The 19,056-nt window shown below is 40.5% G+C and overlaps 1 protein-coding gene across 4 annotated transcripts; it reads left to right on the top strand.

Moving 5' to 3' along the window:
• Positions 1-591: 591 nt before the first annotated feature.
• LOC118947627 (uncharacterized) lies at positions 592-13,085 on the top strand. 4 transcript variants are annotated; one of them, XR_005041831.2, is made up of 2 exons: positions 592-726; positions 12,170-12,257. XR_005041831.2 is itself a non-coding variant. In XM_036972573.2 (2 exons), exons 1-2 carry the CDS (start codon positions 3,892-3,894, stop codon positions 12,943-12,945), a joined length of 1,230 nt encoding a protein of 409 aa, XP_036828468.1. In that variant the 5' UTR covers positions 3,644-3,891; the 3' UTR covers positions 12,946-13,085. The 4 variants fall into 4 exon arrangements, 2 of the variants coding, with proteins under 2 accessions (XP_036828468.1, XP_036828467.1); XR_005041830.2 differs by having other exon boundaries at positions 640-726; positions 12,167-12,254; XM_036972573.2 differs by lacking the exon at positions 592-726 and adding an exon at positions 3,644-4,345 and having other exon boundaries at positions 12,170-13,085.
• The last annotated feature ends 5,971 nt before the right edge of the window (positions 13,086-19,056 follow it).

Raw genomic sequence — 19,056 nt, 5'->3', positions numbered from 1 at the left:
CATATAAGAACATAACCTCAGAAACCGAGTCAAAAGAATTGTCACTGTCTGACTCATCTTGTAGTAATTCACTGTCACTATCTCTATCAATCTCATCAATTATATCGTGTAGATCTGTATGCTTTGTCTTGGTCTTCGATTTTAAAGATTTACTTGCCATATTTATTCTTTGAAAATGCTCTCCGAAAGAAATGCTGCGTGTAACCACAGTCGGTGCGTCTGGAAGAATTTTCAATGGAGAATGGTTGTCGACACGCATGGCTTTCCCACAAAAGATAGGCTTCCTGGATAGAACCATCACATGTTGTCGTTTACCTGAGCTCATTGGCTATCTAACCAGGTAGATTTCAAGAGGATCAGTGGTCATTGGTCCGAAATCCAGTCAATCAACGAAGAACCGATCCAATCGTTGGTGCGCAATTAGGTCATTGTTTGCTGGGTTCAAATCAACTCCTTTCGGTCAATATGTCCCGGAAAAGAACCATGCTGTTTGTTCTACTAACAAACAGAGGACTGCAATGAGACCAAACATGACTCGATAAACGTCATTTTAGATTGAGTAATTACATCGAACGTTACATCCAAAGTTGGAGGACACGGAATTGACTACACAAGCCATTTACAAAATGTTTCAGTTAGGCTATAGAAATGGATTATATGAACAAAACAACACTTTATTGTTTCGTCGTGACCTTTAGTGTTGCCAAAAGAAGAAGATATTCAAAGGTAAGTGATGAATTTTATTGCTATTTTTGACAAATCTACTTTGCTGTAACTGTACCCAATGTGTTGTCTACTGATCGATAAGCGGTTTTGCTGGAAAGGTTTTTGAAATCTTACATGGTGGCTAGATTAGCAAGAGGTTTAGCTTTCATTTGATGTGCTGCACTTCTGATTTAATTGAAGTTAAATATTTATAATAATGACATATCAGGCAATTTCTGGTCAAACGTTCCACTAGGGGAATGGATGTCCTAGACACATGAGGTGGCGACTGAAACATGAGGTGGTTACTGAAACATAAGGTGGCAGCTGAAACATGAGGTGGCGGCTGAAACATGAGGTGGCGGCTGAAACATGAGGTGGCGGCTGAAACATGAGGTGGCGGCTGAAACATGAGGTGGCGGCTGAAACATGAGGTGGCGGCTGAAACATGAGGTGACGGCTGAAACATGAGGTGGCGGCTGAAACATGAGGTGACGGCTGAAACATGAGGTGACGGCTGAAACGAGCCTCTTGCCCACACAATTTCCTTAATATAAGGAATTTGAAATTATTTATACTTTTACTTTTGATACTTAAGCATATTTAAAACCAAATACTTTTAGACTTTTACTCAAGTAGTAATTTACTGGGTGACTTTCACTTTTACTTGAGTCATTTTCTATTAAGGTGTCTTTACCTTTAAGTCTGACAATTGAGTACTTTTCCCACCACTGGTTTCTACCATGGGGCGGCAGGGTAGCCTAGTGGTTAGAGCATTGGGATAGTAACCGGAAGGTTGCAAGTTCAAATCCCCGAGATGTCGTTGAAAGCTGTCGTTGAAAATAAGAATTTGTTCTTAACTGACTTGCCGAGTTAAATAAAGGTAAAATAAAACATTGAGTCAGGATGGGGAATTACTTATCAAGGTACATTTTTTAATAAAAAATTAAAACATTTTCCACTGAGCATTTTATGTAGATAGTTGACAAAAAAATGACAATTCAGTCCATTTTAATCCCACTTTGTAACACAATAATATGTGAAGAAATACAAGGGAGGTGTAGACATTCTATAGGCAGTGTTCTAAATACTCCAACCAATCAAAACACACAGACTGTTCTCTCTGCTTCTGCACAGCAAGCCGTACAGGAGCGTCAAGTCTAAATACTCCAACCAATCAAAAGACAGACTGTTCTCTCTGCTTCTGCACAGCAAGCGGTACAGGGGCATCAAGTCTGACACCTGAATAAAGGCTCCTGAATAAAGACTGTCTCACACTCAATTCCTGCAAATATGTACAAAAAAAGTATTTTTAGTTTTGTCCGTTTTTGTAGGTTTTGTTTCGTTTTTGTGTGGCTTAATTAGTGTGAAAATACACATTTTTGTGCAACTCAATTCGTAGGAAAATACAGGTTTTTGTGAGACTTCATTTTTCGGAAAATACATTGGGGGGGACAAACATTTGAAAGTAATTGGAGCAGTGCATTTTGGGTAATGGGGTTCTACACTGGCTTTTTTTGTGTCCCACATTTATTTATATTAAAAAAACAAACGTGTTAACAATCCAATATTGTTATTAATCAACCAGGTTGTCACCGAAATACTTATAATAGTAGTCTTCCGTTGTTTTTTAAAATTAAAGCCAAAACTGTTCTCTATGCTTGTTTTCGCTTAATACTTTGGGACTCTGGTGCTGTCTGATTTCATGAGGGTTACTTTACCACGTATGATTCCTGGTTAAGAGTCCTCTCTCTACCGGTTCACTGGGATCACGTCCAGCTCACGTCTCGTCATGTGATCTAGTGGCGGGAAGCATTCTGATTTTTCAACATTGTGTTGGGTGTAATTACGTTGATGTATCTAGTAAACAATGGATACGTAACAATGGGGTTGTGACGGATAGAAGGAGTCACTACAGGTGTGAACAAGCCTTTACATCCAGGTTGCCTGAAGCTGAATGGAAAGTGCAAGTGACCTGACCAGTGTGTGATTTTAAGGAAATATATGTTCACATTTTACAGAGTGTGGCTTTAAAGGGGAAATCTGGGATTGCTACATCTAATTTCAAACTTTTAAAATAATGATATACACTCATGGATTATTGGAGAATATAACTTATACATACATGCCTCATGGGCTTAGTTCAACTGTTGTACCCTATCAGAACCCAAATATAACTTATACATGCCTCATGGGCTTAGTTCAACTGTTGTACCCTATCAGAACCCAAATATAACTTATACATGCCTCATGGGCTTAGTTCAACTGCCGTACCCTATCAGAACCCAAATATAACTTATACATGCCTCATGGGCTTAGTTCAACTGTTGTACCCTATCAGAACCCAAATATAACTTATACATACATGCCTCATGGGCTTAGTTCAACTGCCGTACCCCATCAGAACCCAAATATAACTTATACATGCCTCATGGGCTTAGTTCAACTGCCGTACCCCATCAGAACATAAAAGCCTGTTTTTACCTCGTTGTTTGTAAAACAATGTAATTCTAAACAAACGCTGTATATTCTCACAGTTTGGTTAAAACTATAATCCTTTTTTTTTTTTTACCAAAACAGTGGCGGGGTAGCGACTTGTTATTGGTTGAACTGCAGATTTCCCCTGTAAAGTAATAAAATGCTCTCATCGAGATAAAAACTCTGGAGGTGAAAACATAACAAACAACAACAACAACAGATAATTGTTTCTAACACATTATCTTTTCAAAACAGGATTTATTAATTATGTACATATTCATATTCAGCTTCTACATCTGTGTAAAGGTACTTAGAAGTAAGAGAAAACATATCTGGTTATTTGCCAACATTTTTTATTTAATTGAACAGCGTTACCCACTCCAGTCAGCAGATGGCGACGTGTCTTTCAGGTGATGCTTCTTGGTGACGTGTATTCTAGTGGACGGCGCGTGATGCTTCTTCAACAACAACACGGCTACTGATTCAACCACTTCGCTAGCTTGCAAGCAAACACAAAACCTGAACATTGAAGCTCTTTCGACCATTTCTGTTAATATGAATCCCAGTGTTTTAAACACAATTCTGTTTACATATACACTCCTTAACTTACATGCAATTTGCTTGTTTACTTAAATAAGCATATTTGTTAAATTCGTACTGAGTTTAGCACTAGGCTAGTTGCTAATGCTAACTAGCTAGCTAGCTAATATGAGTTCACTAAGCCACTGCCCCCCTGCTAAAGAAGAGGATGTCTACTGGACGGAGAAAGAAGCTCTGGGGCTGAACATTATTGTAAAACAAGAAGAGGAGTATATTACAGTGAAAGGAGAGGAAGAAGCTTTCAGAATAAAACAGGAGGAAGAAGGGGCTGTTATAGGGAAAGAAGATAAGGAACCTTTTGGAGTGAAAGAGGAAGAGGGGATAGAGGCTGTCACAGAGGAAGAGGAGGATGTAGAAGCTTTCAGAATGAAAAAGGAGGAAGAGGCCATAACATTGAAAGAAGAGAAGGAACCTTTTGGAGTAAAAGAGGAAGAGGAGGCTATCTCAATAAAAGAGGAAGAGGAGGCTATCTCAATAAAAGAGGAGGGGGAAGATGTTTTGGGAGTGACAGAGGAGGATGAAAATGGAGAGGAGGAAGAGACTGAAGATCCTGTTAACACCAGTGAGTATTGTCTTAAAAACAGGGGACACAAGCTCTGCAGTTGTTGAACTAGGCTGTGTGTTTTTAAAGGAACTTTTAAAGGAGCATTCTACTGAAGTTCTACTCTTGAATATGTTGTTCAGTACTGTATGAGTTGTTAAAGGAGAAGATGGCCAATGGTACATGCGTGTTTTGTTTAACTCAATTCTGTGGTCAACAGCCCTAGCCATTGATTCTAGGATAATTATAAAAGCCCAATGAGCTTAGTTCAACTGTCGTACCCCAGGGGTAGGCCTATTTACTTTTGAGTCATTTAGCAGACACTCTTATCCAGAGAGACTTGCAGTACTGAGTCATTTAGAAGACAATCATCTCCAGAGAGACTTACAGAAATAGCCAAATTCACTAATTTGAAGTGGTGTCCACATACTTTTGTATAAACAGTATATCTTAGATTAATTCTGACCATTTTGAAGAAATGTATACTGCCTCCGGTATCTCAAGATGGACAAACAGTACTATTGCAGTTTTAGGCTACTCTCCTTAATAGTACTTATGTGAGCACACTCGTTAGGTTCGCCAGCCGAACCGAATCATGTGGAAGGTTGTCGGGGTGGTCAGGCAGCCTAGCGGTTAGAGTGTTAGGCCAGTAACCGTAAAGGTTGCTAGATCGAATCCCCGAACTGACATGGTAAAAAAAATCTGCCGTTCTGCCCCTGAAACAAGGCAGTTAACCCACTGTTCCCCTGGTAGGCCATCATTGTAAATAATAATTTGTTATTGATTGACTTACCTAGTTAAATAAAGGTAAAATAATGTAGACATTTTTTTTAAATAGCGATATTAACGCTTTGTCCGCTTGCACAAATTAAAAAAATAATAGTCAGACAACAGAGGAACTAGATAGGCAATTCAAATCATCTAGTTAACTATTGAGCTAGTAGCGTCAAACCAAATGTTATTGGTCACACGCACCAAATACAACAGGTGTGTCGACCTTAGTGAAATGCTTACTGACAGTACATTGACATGTATTAATGTAAATGTCTTGTCCCCACTGTCCTAAAATAATTTACCACCTGCACTCGTGTTTAACCGCAAATTGGCCCGACACGCAGCAGTCAATACAGGTTCACAGTTGTTGAAATGAAACACTGCCTACTCCGGTTGGAAAACCGTCTCTCAAGAACTCAACGTTGGCTTTTCCTCTATTCAATAATTCTGACAAAGTTACCAAAATATTCCTGGATTAATTGACAAGTAGGGGTGGGGGGAAAAAGTAGCTAATTGTCATACCTGAGTAAAAGATACCTTAATGAAAATGACTCAAATGGAAAAATACTAGAGAAATAAGCCAAGAAAGTATTTGGTTTTAAAGATACTTAAGCTTTGGGAGAGGCGAAGGTAGAGTCATGTGTCCTCCGAAACATGACCCGCCAAACCGCGCTCCTTAACACCCGCCCGCTTAACTCTGCACCAATGTGTCAGAGGAAACACAGTTCAACTGACGACCGAAGTCAGCCTGCAGGCGTCTGACCCACCACAAGGAGTCACTAAAGAGCACGATGAGCCAAGTAGCGCCCCAGCGGATCAACAACATTGTAGTTACTCCACAACACTAACCTAATTGACAAGTAAAAGTAGGAAGCCTGTACAGAATACAAATATTCCAAAACATGCATCCTGTTTGCATTAAGGAACTAAAGCAAAACTGCAAAGAATGTGGCAAAGAAATTAACCTTAATGTAACTAGGCAAGTCAGTTAAGAACAAATTCTTATTGACAATGACGGCCTACCAAAAGACAAAATGCCTCCTGTGGGGACGGGGGCCTGGGATTAAAATAAATAAATAAATGCAATATAAATAGGACAAAACACACATCACAACAAGATAGACAACACTACATAAAGAGAGACCTAAGACAACAACATAGCAAGGCAGCAACACATGACAACACAACATGGTAGCAACACAACATGGTAGCAGCACAAAACATGGTACAAACATTATTGGGCACAGTCAACAGCACAAAGGTCAAGGAGGTAGAGACAACAATACATCACACAAAGCAGCCACAACTGTCAGTAAGAGTGTCCATGATTGAGTCTTTTAATGAAGAGATTGAGATAAAACTGTCCAGTTTGAGTGTTTGTTGCAGCTCGTTCCAGTCGCTAGCTGCAGCGAACTTACCTGCTGACCTATAAATTATGTTTCCGTAATCTAGCATGGGTAGGTTGGTCATCTAAATTAGGGTTAGTTTGGCAGCTAGGGTGAAAGAGGAGCGATTACGATAGAGGAAACCAAGTCTAGATTTATCTTTAGCCTGCAGCTTTGATGTGTGCTGAGAGAAGGACAGTGCGCCATCCAGCCATACTCCCAAGTACTTGTATGAGGTGACTACCTCAAGCTCTAAACCCTCAGAGGTAGCAATAACACCTGTGGGAAGAGGGGCATTCTTCTTACCAAACCACATTACCTTTGTTTTGGAGGTGTTCAGAACAAGGTTATGGGTAGAGAAAGCTTGTTGAACACTAAGAAAGCTTTGTTGTAGAGCGTTTAACACAAAATCCGGGAGGGGCCAGCTGAGTATAAGACTGTATCATCTGCATATAAATGGATGAGAGAGCTTCCTCTGTCTGAGCTATGCTGTTGATGTAAATTGAGAAGAGTGTGGGGCCTAGGATTGAGCCTTGGTGTACTCCCTTGGTGACAGGCAGTGGCTGAGACAGCAGATTTTCTGACTTTATACACTGCACTCTTTGAGAAGGGTAGTTAGCAAACCAGGTCAAAGACCCCTAAGAGACACCAATACTCCTTAGCCGGCCCACAAGAAGGGAATGGTCTACAGTATAAAAAGCTTTGGCCAAGTCAATAAAAATAGCAGCACAACATTGCTTAGTGTCAAGGGCAATGGTTACATCATTGAGGACCTTTAAGGTTGCGGTGACACATCCATAACCGGAGCGGAAACCAGATTGCACACACCAGAGAGAATACTATAGACATCAAGAAACCAGTCAGGTGATTATTGACAAGTTTTTCCAACACTTTTGATAAACAGGGCAAAATAGAAATAGGCCTATAACAGTTAGGATGAGCTTGATCTCCCCCTTTAAATAAAGGACGAACTGTAGCTGCCTTCCAAGCAATGGGAACCTCCCCAGAGAGGAGAGTCAGGTTAAAAAGGTTGAAGATGATAGGTGCAGCAACCTTAAAGAAGAAAGGGTCCTGAATAAGATGTGTTATGTTTGGGGCAAATCCAATACAAAGCTCTTAGAGACGTACCCAGAAAGACTCACAGCTGTAATCACTGTCAAATGTGATTCCAACATGTATTGACTCTGGGGTGTGAACAGAACACGTAAGTAAATGAGATATTTCATTTGTAATACATTTGCTAAAAATGTCAACAACAAAAAAAATAACTTTGTCGTTATGGAGTATTATGTGTAGATAGATGGGTGAGAGAAAAATAATATTGAATCCATTTTGAATAAAGGCTGTAACACCACAACATGTGGAATAAGAATCCATTTTGAATAAAGGCTGTAACACCACAACATGTGGAATAAGAATCCATTTTGAATAAAGGCTGTAACACCACAACATGTGGAATAAGAATCCATTTTGAATAAAGGCTGTAACACCACAACATGTGGAATAAGAATCCATTTTGAATAAAGGCTGTAACACCACAACATGTGGAATAAGAATCCATTTTGAATAAAGGCTGTAACACCACAACATGTGGAATAAGAATCCATTTTGAATAAAGGCTGTAACACCACAACATGTGGAATAAGAATCCATTTTGAATAAAGGCTGTAACACCACAACATGTGGAAAAAGAATCCATTTTGAATAAAGGCTGTAACACCACAACATGTGGAATAAGAATCCATTTTGAATAAAGGCTGTAACACCACAACATGTGGAATAAGAATCCATTTTGAATAAAGGCTGTAACACCACAACATGTGGAATAAGAATCCATTTTGAATAAAGGCTGTAACACCACAACATGTGGAATAAGAATCCATTTTGAATAAAGGCTGTAACACCACAACATGTGGAATAAGAATCCATTTTGAATAAAGGCTGTAACACCACAACATGTGGAATAAGAATCCATTTTGAATAAAGGCTGTAACACCACAACATGTGGAATAAGAATCCATTTTGAATAAAGGCTGTAACACCACAACATGTGGAATAAGAATCCATTTTGAATAAAGGCTGTAACACCACAACATGTGGAATAAGAATCCATTTTGAATAAAGGCTGTAACACCACAACATGTGGAATAAGAATCCATTTTGAATAAAGGCTGTAACACCACAACATGTGGAATAAGAATCCATTTTGAATAAAGGCTGTAACACCACAACATGTGGAATAAGAATCCATTTTGAATAAAGGCTGTAACACCACAACATGTGGAATAAGAATCCATTTTGAATAAAGGCTGTAACACCACAACATGTGGAATAAGAATCCATTTTGAATAAAGGCTGTAACACCACAACATGTGGAATAAGAATCCATTTTGAATAAAGGCTGTAACACCACAACATGTGGAATAAGAATCCATTTTGAATAAAGGCTGTAACACCACAACATGTGGAATAAGAATCCATTTTGAATAAAGGCTGTAACACCACAACATGTGGAAAAAGTCAAAAGGGGTGTGAATACTTTCTGAAGGCACTGAACACAGTCCATGTTTCAATCGAAGCTTAAAAATCCTTCTTCCCCCCCCCCCCTAGCTTTAGCCTGTCTCCCCCCCCCCCCCCCTTCATCTACACTGATTGAAGTGGGTTTAACTAGTGACTTCAATAAGGGGATCATAGCTTTAACCTGTCTCCCCCCCCTCCCTTTATCTACACTGATTGAAGTGGGTTTAACTAGTGACATCAATAAGGGGATCATAGCTTTAAACTGTGAGGCAGTCTTTATAAATGCTGGTTTGACTGACATGAGGCCGTCTTTATGAATGCTGGTTTCACTGACATATGAGGCAGTCTTTATGAATGCTGGTTTCACTGACATATGAGGCCGTCTTTATGAATGCTGGTTTCACTGACATGAGGCAGTCTTTATGAATGCTGGTTTCACTGACATATGAGGCCGTCTTTATGAATGCTGGTTTCACTGACATATGAGGCAGTCTTTCTAAATGCTGGTTTCATATGAGGCAGTCTTTTATAAATGCTGGTTTCACTGACATGAGGCAGACTTTATAAATGCTGGTTTCACTGACATATGAGACAGTCTTTATAAATGCTGGTTTCACTGACATATGAGGCAGTCTTTATAAATGCTGGTTTCACTGACATGAGGCAGTCTTTATAAATGCTGGTTTCACTGACATGAGGCAGTCTTTATAAATGCTGGTTTCACTGACATATGAGGCAGTCTTTATAAATGCTGGTTTCACTGACATGAGGCAGTCTTTATAAATGCTGGTTTCACTGACATGAGGCAGACTTTATAAATGCTGGTTTCACTGACATGAGGCAGTCTTTATAAATGCTGGTTTCACTGACATGAGGCAGTCTTTATAAATGCTGGTTTCACTGACATGAGGCAGTCTTTATAAATGCTGGTTTCACTGACATGAGGCAGTCTTTATGAATGCTGGTTTCACAGACATATGAGGCAGTCTTTATAAATGCTGGTTTCACTGACGTATGAGGCAGTCTTTATAAATGCTGGTTTCACTGACATGAGGCAGTCTTTATAAATGCTGGTTTCACTGACATATGAGGCAGTCTTTATAAATGCTGGTTTCACTGACATGAGGCAGACTTTATAAATGCTGGTTTCACTGACATGAGGCAGACTTTATAAATGCTGGTTTCACTGACATGAGGCAGTCTTTATAAATGCTGGTTTCACTGACACGAGGCAGACTTTATAAATGCTGGTTTCACTGACATGAGGCAGACTTTATAAATGCTGGTTTCACTGACATGAGGCAGACTTTATAAATGCTGGTTTCACTGACATGAGGCAGACTTTATAAATGCTGGTTTCACTGACATGAGGCAGTCTTTATAAATGCTGGTTTCACTGACACGAGGCAGACTTTATAAATGCTGGTTTCACTGACATGAGGCAGACTTTATAAATGCTGGTTTCACTGACATGAGGCAGACTTTATAAATGCTGGTTTCACTGACATGAGGCAGACTTTATAAATGCTGGTTTCACTGACATGAGGCAGTCTTTATAAATGCTGGTTTCACTGACATGAGGCAGTCTTTATAAATAATAGCCTCCATGTTTCTATGGTTATATTTTGCCTCGGCTACTTTGAAGCAAGGTAAGACATGCCCCATAATGTGAAGTAAAACTGGGTGGTGTTCTGGGTGAGTCTGCAGGCCATGGAAGAACTGGGACATTTTCAGCTTCCAGGAATTGTGTACAGACCCTTGCGACATTGAGCCGTGCATTTTCATGCATTCAAATTGGCATCGATAAAATTCAGTTTTTGTTCGTTGTCCGTAGCTTATGCCTGCCCATACCATAACCCCTCCGATACCATGGGGCACTCTGTTCACAACCCGCTCGCCCAAACGACGTCATACACGTGGTCTGTAGTTGTGAGGCCTGTTGCCAAGTTCCCTACAACTATGTTGGAGGTGGCTTTTATGGTAGAGAAATGAATATTCCGTTCTCTGGCAACAGCTCTGGTGGATATTCCTGCAGTAAGCATGCCAATTCCACTCCCCCTCAAAATGTCAGACATTTGTGGTATTGTGTTGTGACAAAACTGCACATTTTAGAGTGGCTTTTTATTGGCCCCAGCACAAGGTGCACCTGTGTAATAATCAAGCTGTTCAATCAGCTTCTTGATTTGCCATACCTGTCAGGTGGATGGATTATCTTGGCAAAGTAGAAATGCTCACTAACAGGGGTGTAAACAAATGTGTGCACGACATTTGAGAGAAATAAGCTTTTTTGTGCGCAGAAATTGAACATTTCTGGGATCTTTTATTTTTAGCTCATGAAACATGGGACCAACACTTTACATGTAGCGTTCATATTTTTGTTGAGTTGCATGTGTGTTGTTAGTCTGAGTAAATAGGGGTGCTATTTTTTTCCCAGAATGTTAAATACAATTCTATGGCAAAGCAGTCTGGTGCTTTTCTCCACGTGAATGTTTTGAAAGTGTCTAGTATTTTTTTTTTTGGGGGGGGGGGTCGATCATTTTTTGTCTGCTGATAGTTGTTCAGGGGTATTGAGTCTAATAATGCCGTAGGATCAGTCCAACAGTTGTTTAATTCAGATTTATATAGATTTTCATAGACGCTTTTAAAATTGTCATTAATACCATCACTAGTCTATTTATCCATTAGGTCTAATACATGTATCCTATACTGACTAGTCTATTTATCCATTAGGTATATTACATGTATCCTATACTGACTAGTCTATTACATGTATCCTATACTGACTAGTCTAATACATGTATCCTATACTGACTAGTCTATTACATGTATCCTATACTGACTAGTCTATTTATCCATTAGGTATATTACATGTATCCTATACTGACTAGTCTATTACATGTATCCTATACTGACTAGTCTAATACATGTATCCTATACTGACTAGTCTATTACATGTATCCTATACTGACTGTCTATTTACCCATTAGGTCTAATAAATGCACAACACCACTAAGTTTAATAGTGTTTTTATTAGCTTACAAAGCACTACAGCCACTCTGTGATGACAAGCTCTAGTCTAGATTAAACCTCATAGGAAGACTGTTATTATGTGGAGGTTTCATTGAGGTCTCTCTGTTTAACTAAACTCTCTGTTTGTCTTCAGCAGGGGAGAGACCAGACACAGACTCTCACTGTGACAGCTTGAAGAGTGCTTCAGGGGAACCAGACCCAGAGACGTCCAAACCAGAAAGACGACGACACTGCTCTCAGTGTGGAAAGAGTTTTAGCTGGTTTGGGAACCTGAAACGACATGAGAGGACACACACAAAGGAGAGACCCTACCAATGCATTCAGTGTGGAAAGAATTTTAATTCATCAGAATATATGAAAAAACATGAAAAAATACACTCTAAGCCTTACCACTGCTCCCAGTGTGAAAGAAGTTTTACCCAACGGGGGGACCTGAAATCACATGAGAGGACACACACAGGAGAGAAGCCTTACCACTGCTCACAGTGTGAAAGGAATTTTTTCTCATCGGGGTCCTTGAAAAGACATGAGGGGACACACTCTGTGGAAAAACCTTTCCACTGTTCTCATTGTGAAAAGAGTTTTAGGAATTTATGGAACCTGAAAGAACATGAGCAAAGACACACAATGGAGAAGCCTTTCCAATGCTCCCACTGTGGAATTAAATTTACATGGTTTCAACAACTTAAAGAGCATGAAAGAATCCACATTGTAGAGAAAAGTTATCAGTGCCTCCGGTGTGGAAAGATATTTATGCAGTTAGGGCACCTGAAAGTCCATGAGGTAACACACACAGGGGAGAAGCCATACCAATGCTCCGAGTGTGGAAAGAGATATAGCACCTCACATGGACTTAAAATTCATCAGAAAACACACATTGTGCTCCCACAATTGTCTCATATTTTTGACTGAGAATGTGTTTTTGTTTATGCTATACATGAAATCTAATTATAGAAAGTGGACTCAAAAATACATTTCTATGATTTATTTATTTTATTTTAAAATATAAATTGAATATGGAGTGAGTAAGTGCATGGCTTTCCCAGATTTCTATGACGTATAATTAATTACAATATGAGTGAAATCATTTTCCAAAAAAATGGTAATTAAGTATATTAAAAAAGGTAGCTTTTCTGTGTTGGAACGGTGTGCATATCCAGACTACAGAATGTTGTGGGCGTATACAAGTCATTAAAGGGATACTTTGTGATTTTGGCAACGAGGCCCTTTATCTACCTCACCAGAGTCCGATGAACTCGTGGATATTATTTTTTTAGGTGTCCGTGTCCAGTATGGGGGAAGTTTGAGGTAGGTTTGTGAGTCAGTGCTAACTAGATGGAATAGATGAATCCACTCATTTTGAAGGGGTAATCTTACATACACTATATATACAAAATGATGTTGCATGTCTTAACCCATATTCCCACTATTGATGAATAATATAATGATGTAGGTACTTCAACAGTTGTTCCATCCCCGAGCCCAACGTGCCCAGTTCAATAAATAAATAAAGGAGAAGACTTCATGTGGTTTTTTTGTTATTTAACCTTTTATTTAACTAGTCGGTTAAGAACAATGACGACCTTCACCGGGCAAACCCGGACGACGCTGGGACGATTGTGCGCCGCCCAATGGGACTCCCAATCACGGCCGGTTGTGATTCAGCCTGGAATCGAACCAGGGTGTCTGTAGAGATGCAGTGTCTCAGACCACTGTGATACAGCCTGGACTAGAACCAGGTACTGTAGAGATGCAGTGTCTCAGACCACTGTGATACAGCCTGGGACTAGAACCAGGTACTGTAGAGATGCAGTGTCTCAGACCACTGTGATACAGCCTGGACTAGAACCAGGTACTGTAGAGATGCAGTGTCTCAGACCACTGTGATACAGCCTGGACTAGAACCAGGTACTGTAGAGATGCAGTGTCTCAGACCACTGTGATACAGCCTGGACTAGAACCAGGTATTGTAGAGATGCAGTGTCTCAGACCACTGTGATACAGCCTGGACTAGAACCAGGTACTGTAGAGATGCAGTGTCTCAGACCACTGTGATACAGCCTGGACTAGAACCAGGTACTGTAGAGATGCAGTGTCTCAGACCACTGTGATACAGCCTGGACTAGAACCATGTACTGTAGAGATGCAGTGTCTCAGACCACTGTGATACAGCCTGGAATCGAACCAGGGTGTCTGTAGAGATGCAGTGTCTCAGACCACTGTGATACAGCCTGGACTAGAACCAGGTACTGTAGAGATGCAGTGTCTCAGACCACTGTGGTACAGCCTGGACTAGAACCAGGTACTGTAGAGATGCAGTGTCTCAGACCACTGTGGTACAGCCTGGACTAGAACCAGTGTGTCTCTAGTGACGCCTCTCGCTGCCGCCACTTGGGAGCCACTCGATGACAGAAGTGAGTAGTACGGGGGAGTGACAGTCATTTTTAGTTCTGTTACCTTTGCTTGCTTGCGTACAGGAACAATGGTGTCCATACAAACACCTTTATAGCGTCCTCAGAGCATGTGCAGACCAGCTGGCTGGGGAGGTGAGGCATCGGTGTGGTTTTCCCTTTGTAATCTCTTCCACATACATCCCATGTCTGAGCCGTTTGGTCCCTATACTGTCTGTTTTGCCTCTTTGATTGTCTTATGGAGCTCATAGCTGTTTCATACTCGTCCATGTTTGCAGTCATTTTTACCGTGGTTAAATGGGGTGTTTCGTCCTTTCAATTAACAGGATAAGTCCTGACTTGACTTTTACCGCGGCTAAATGGGGTGCTTCGTCCTTTCAGTAGGATCTTAATTTGAGCCAGTTTGCTACAGCAGGAAGTAGTAATCCTGCAGCAACAAGAAATGTGAATTATGGAAAGGGGGATACCTAGTCAGGTGTACAACTAAATGCCTTCAACTGAAATGTGTCTTCCGCATTTAACCCATTTAATATGTGGATTAAAATTAATGAATATATTTGTAGCGGTTGAAACAGTGTTTGTAAGGGAAAATCAAGTCTGAAATGTAAAAGTGGAAACTACAAACTCAAGAAGTCTTTATAAACTTCAAAAATAAAAAAAAAGGTTTTAAAATTCCTGCAGATCCTACATCTGTACTGGGACTTTAGCCTACTGCACAAACCTCATTGCTACAGAAGTGTTGTTTGATAGGTTAATGTTGCATAGCATTACATTATTTTTCATGTTAAAAGCTTGATGTTTGACTGAGAAATGTATCTTAACTCAGAAAAGGTTGGTGACCAATGTCTTGGATATTACTCACGCTACGGGTTGGTGTATGTATGAAGACAATGCTAGATTTGGCTTGGTTTTCAGCTGTTGCTAGGTTGTATTAATTAGTGCACACCGTAGCAAAAGTTCTGCAACAGAAAACAAAAAACAAGCGTTTCTTAAATGTACAAGTTCCACTAGTCATCCCTTGCCATTTCGGTCTGTTTTCTTCCATTTAGTTTCAAGTGAAAAGGACCCTGATCTCTCTGTTAAACTAAATACTCTGTATTTGGCAGGAGAGAGACCAGACTCAGAGGAACCAGAGCCAGAGATGTCCAAATCAGCAAGACCACACCACTGCTCCCACCGTGGAAAGAGCTTTACTAAGTTAGGGAACCTTAAAGACCACGAGAGAATGCACACTGGTGAAAAGCCTTACCAATGCTTCTAGTGGGGAAAGAGTTTTACCTGGTTAGGGAGCATGACAATACATAAGAGAACACACACAGGAGAAAAGCCTCATCCCAGCTCCTACCGTGGATAGAGTTTTAACCAGCTAACAAACCTGAAATCGCATAAGAGAACACACACAGAGCTGAGAAATCGCCTTTCCACTGCTCCCACTGTGCATTGAAGTTTACCTGGTTACGGCAACAGATAGAGCATGAAGGAATCCACACCTGGGAAAAGTGTTGTCAATGCTCCCTGTGTGGAAAATATATTTCCCCAGTTAAGAGACCTAAATGAACACATATATTTACCATCACATAAACTTACAATTCATGAGAGAAGACATTGCTCCCATTGTCTCATATTTTTTACTAAAAAGTTGTGCTTTTGTTTGTGCCATATGAAATCAAATTTCTACAAAAAAAAAATACATTTATGTTTAAAAAATAAATAATCTCAACATTTAATTGAATATATTTTTTTATCTCAAGATTTAATTGAATATATTTCAGTTTGAATGTAGAGCACATTGGACTGTGATTAAATGGTCCTTTTCTTCAACTCTGGCAAAGAGTGCTGTTTCCAAGGTGCTGTTTCCATGGTGCTGTTTCAAAGAGTGCCGTTTCCATGATGCTGTTTCCATGGTGCTGTTTCCAAGTGCTGTTTCCAAGTGCTGTTTCCAATGTTTCCAAGTGCTGTTTCCAATGTTTCCAAGGTGCTGTTTCCAAGTGCTGTTTCCAATGTTTCCAAGTGCTGTTTCCAAGTGCTGTTTCCAATGTTTCCAAGTGCTGTTTCCAATGTTTCCAAGGTGCTGTTTCCAATGTTTCCAAGTGCTGTTTCCAAGTGCTGTTTCCAATGTTTCCAAGTGCTGTTTCCAAGTGCTGTTTCCAAGTGCTGTTTCCAAGTGCTGTTTCCAAGTGTTGTTTCCAAGTGCTGTTTCCATGTGCTGTTTCCAAGTGCTGTTTCCAAGTGCTGTTTCCAAGTGCTGTTTCCAATGTTTCCAAGTGCTGTTTCCAATGTTTCCAAGTGCTGTTTCCAAGTGCTGTTTCCATGTGCTGTTTCCATGTGCTGTTTCCAAGTGCTGTTTCCAAGTGCTGTTTTCAATGTTTCCAAGTGCTGTTTCCATGATGCTATATTGTTTTCAGTGGCTGGATATGTATCTTACAGCTTTAAGGGAATGTGAAGGGAGGCCTTCACTGGTGCCCTGCCTTCTCTATCTAGAAGGGAGGCCTTCCCTGGTGCCCTGCCTTCTCTATCTAGAAGGGAGGCCTTCCCTGGTGCCCTGCCTTCTCTTTCTAGAAGAGAGGCCTTCCCTGGTGCCCTGCCTTCTCTATCTAGAAGGGAGGCCTTCACTGGTTCCCTGCCTTCTCTATCTAGAAGGGAGGCCTTCACTGGTGCCCTGCCTTCTCTATCTAGAAGGGAGGCCTTCACTGGTGCCCTGCCTTCTCTATCTAGAAGGGAGGCCTTCACTGGTTCCCTGCCTTCTCTATATAGAAGGGAGGCCTTCACTGGTTCCCTGCCTTCTCTATATAGAAGGGAGGCCTTCCCTGGTGCCCTGCCTTCTCTTTCTAGAAGGGAGGCCTTCCCTGGTGCCCTGCCTTCTCTATCTAGAAGGGAGACCTTCACTGGTGCCCTGCCTTCTCTATCTAGAAGGGAGGGCTGAGTATGAGAGAGTGGCTGTATGAATGTTGATGAGAAGGTTGAGTATGAGAGAGTGGCTGTATGAATGTTGATGAGAGGGCTGAGTATGAGAGAGTGGCTGTATGAATGTTGATGAGAGGGCTGAGTATGAGAGAGTGGCTGTATGAATGTTGATGAGAGGGCTGAGTATGAGTGTCTGTATGAATGTTGATGAGAGGGCTGAGTATGAGTGGCTGCATGAATGTTGATGAGAGGGCTGAGTATGAGAGAGTGGCTGTATGAATGTTGATGTGTTTATCCTTCTATCTGGTATATGACTGAGTTCTGTGATGGCATTATCGGGTGTATGACTGAGTTCTGTGATGTCATTATCGGGTGTATGACAGAGTTCTGTGATGTCATTATCGGGTGTATGACAGAGTTCTGTGATGTCATTATCGGGTGTATGACTGAGTTCTGTGATGTCATTATCTGGTGTATGACTGAGTTCTGTGATGTTAACTAAGGTGATGAGGTTTAGAAAACGTTCTTACATGTGAAAACAGAAAGGTTCATTGTGTTAAGTTGACTGCAGTAAAGGTATGTGGTCAGTTGGTATATTGATAAGTGATAGGTTCTATTATGTTTCATCAAGGTATCTTTATTCATGTAGTTTACGGCAGGTAGCCTAATGGTTAGAGCTTTGGGTCAGTAACCGAAAGGTTGCTAGATCGAATCCATGGGCTGATAAGGTTGTTGATAAGGCCTGTTGTTCTGCCCCTGAACAAGGCAGTTAACCCACTGTTCCTAGGCCGTCATTGTAAATAAGACTGTGTTCTTAACTGACTTGCCTAGTTAAATAACGGTTAAATAAAAAATCTAATTATCTCCGTGTACATTCTTACGTTTAACTGTTTGTTTGGAGTGGAGATCGCAGAGTCGTGGCAGGTGTGTCTACAGATACGTGTATTCTGACCTTGGCTTCATTCCCTCATAATTCCACCTTTACGTGCGAGGAAACCATGAATAAAGTTGAGCAAGTGGAAAACGAATTTCTTTTTTTCGATCGAAATAACACAATTATCCATGCACTGCAATTTACAAATTGCGTGAGATAACGATTACTTCCGGCGATTTGTTCAATTCACGACGTTGCAGGCGTTAGCATCTTTCACATTTCGGAAGGAGATGGGACATCTGGCCTGTGACTTGCAAAAAGAGAGGTCATTTTCACACTTTCTTTCGTGTGTGTGTTATTAGTACGCGCGCATCCATATCTATGTGTCATTCAGATAATCGTGCAATTTGGGTCAATAAGATAGCCAGCTAACTTTAATAAAGAATGAAAGATATCTGTTGATTTTCTGGTTCATTAGGAAACTTAGATATGCGTTTTTGGCATATCTACAGTCAAATATTCTTAGTTACAGCCGCACACACACACACACACACATATATATATATATATAAACTGTAAAAAATAAATAAAATAAAAACATTCCTTCTCTCGCTCCCTCTCATATATAGTGGAGCGAGTGAAGGAATGTTGTTTTTTACAGTTTATTTTTCAACAGGACATTGTACAAATGGCAGCAACATGCTAAATACAATACACAGGTTTTGAAATGACTTGTTATGATATTGCATGCCATGATATTGCATGCCAGAACAAACACAACGTTGGGAATATTTTCCTGAACTGTGTTACCCACTCCAGTCAGCAAATGGCGAT

Source organism: Oncorhynchus mykiss, chromosome 13, assembly GCF_057628025.1.
Source record: "Oncorhynchus mykiss isolate SJ-2025 chromosome 13, ASM5762802v1, whole genome shotgun sequence".
In the NCBI taxonomy this organism is placed as follows: Eukaryota; Metazoa; Chordata; class Actinopteri; order Salmoniformes; family Salmonidae; genus Oncorhynchus; species Oncorhynchus mykiss.
The sequence above is the reverse complement of the archived record's forward strand: the minus strand, read 5'-3'. Positions and strand labels throughout refer to the sequence as shown.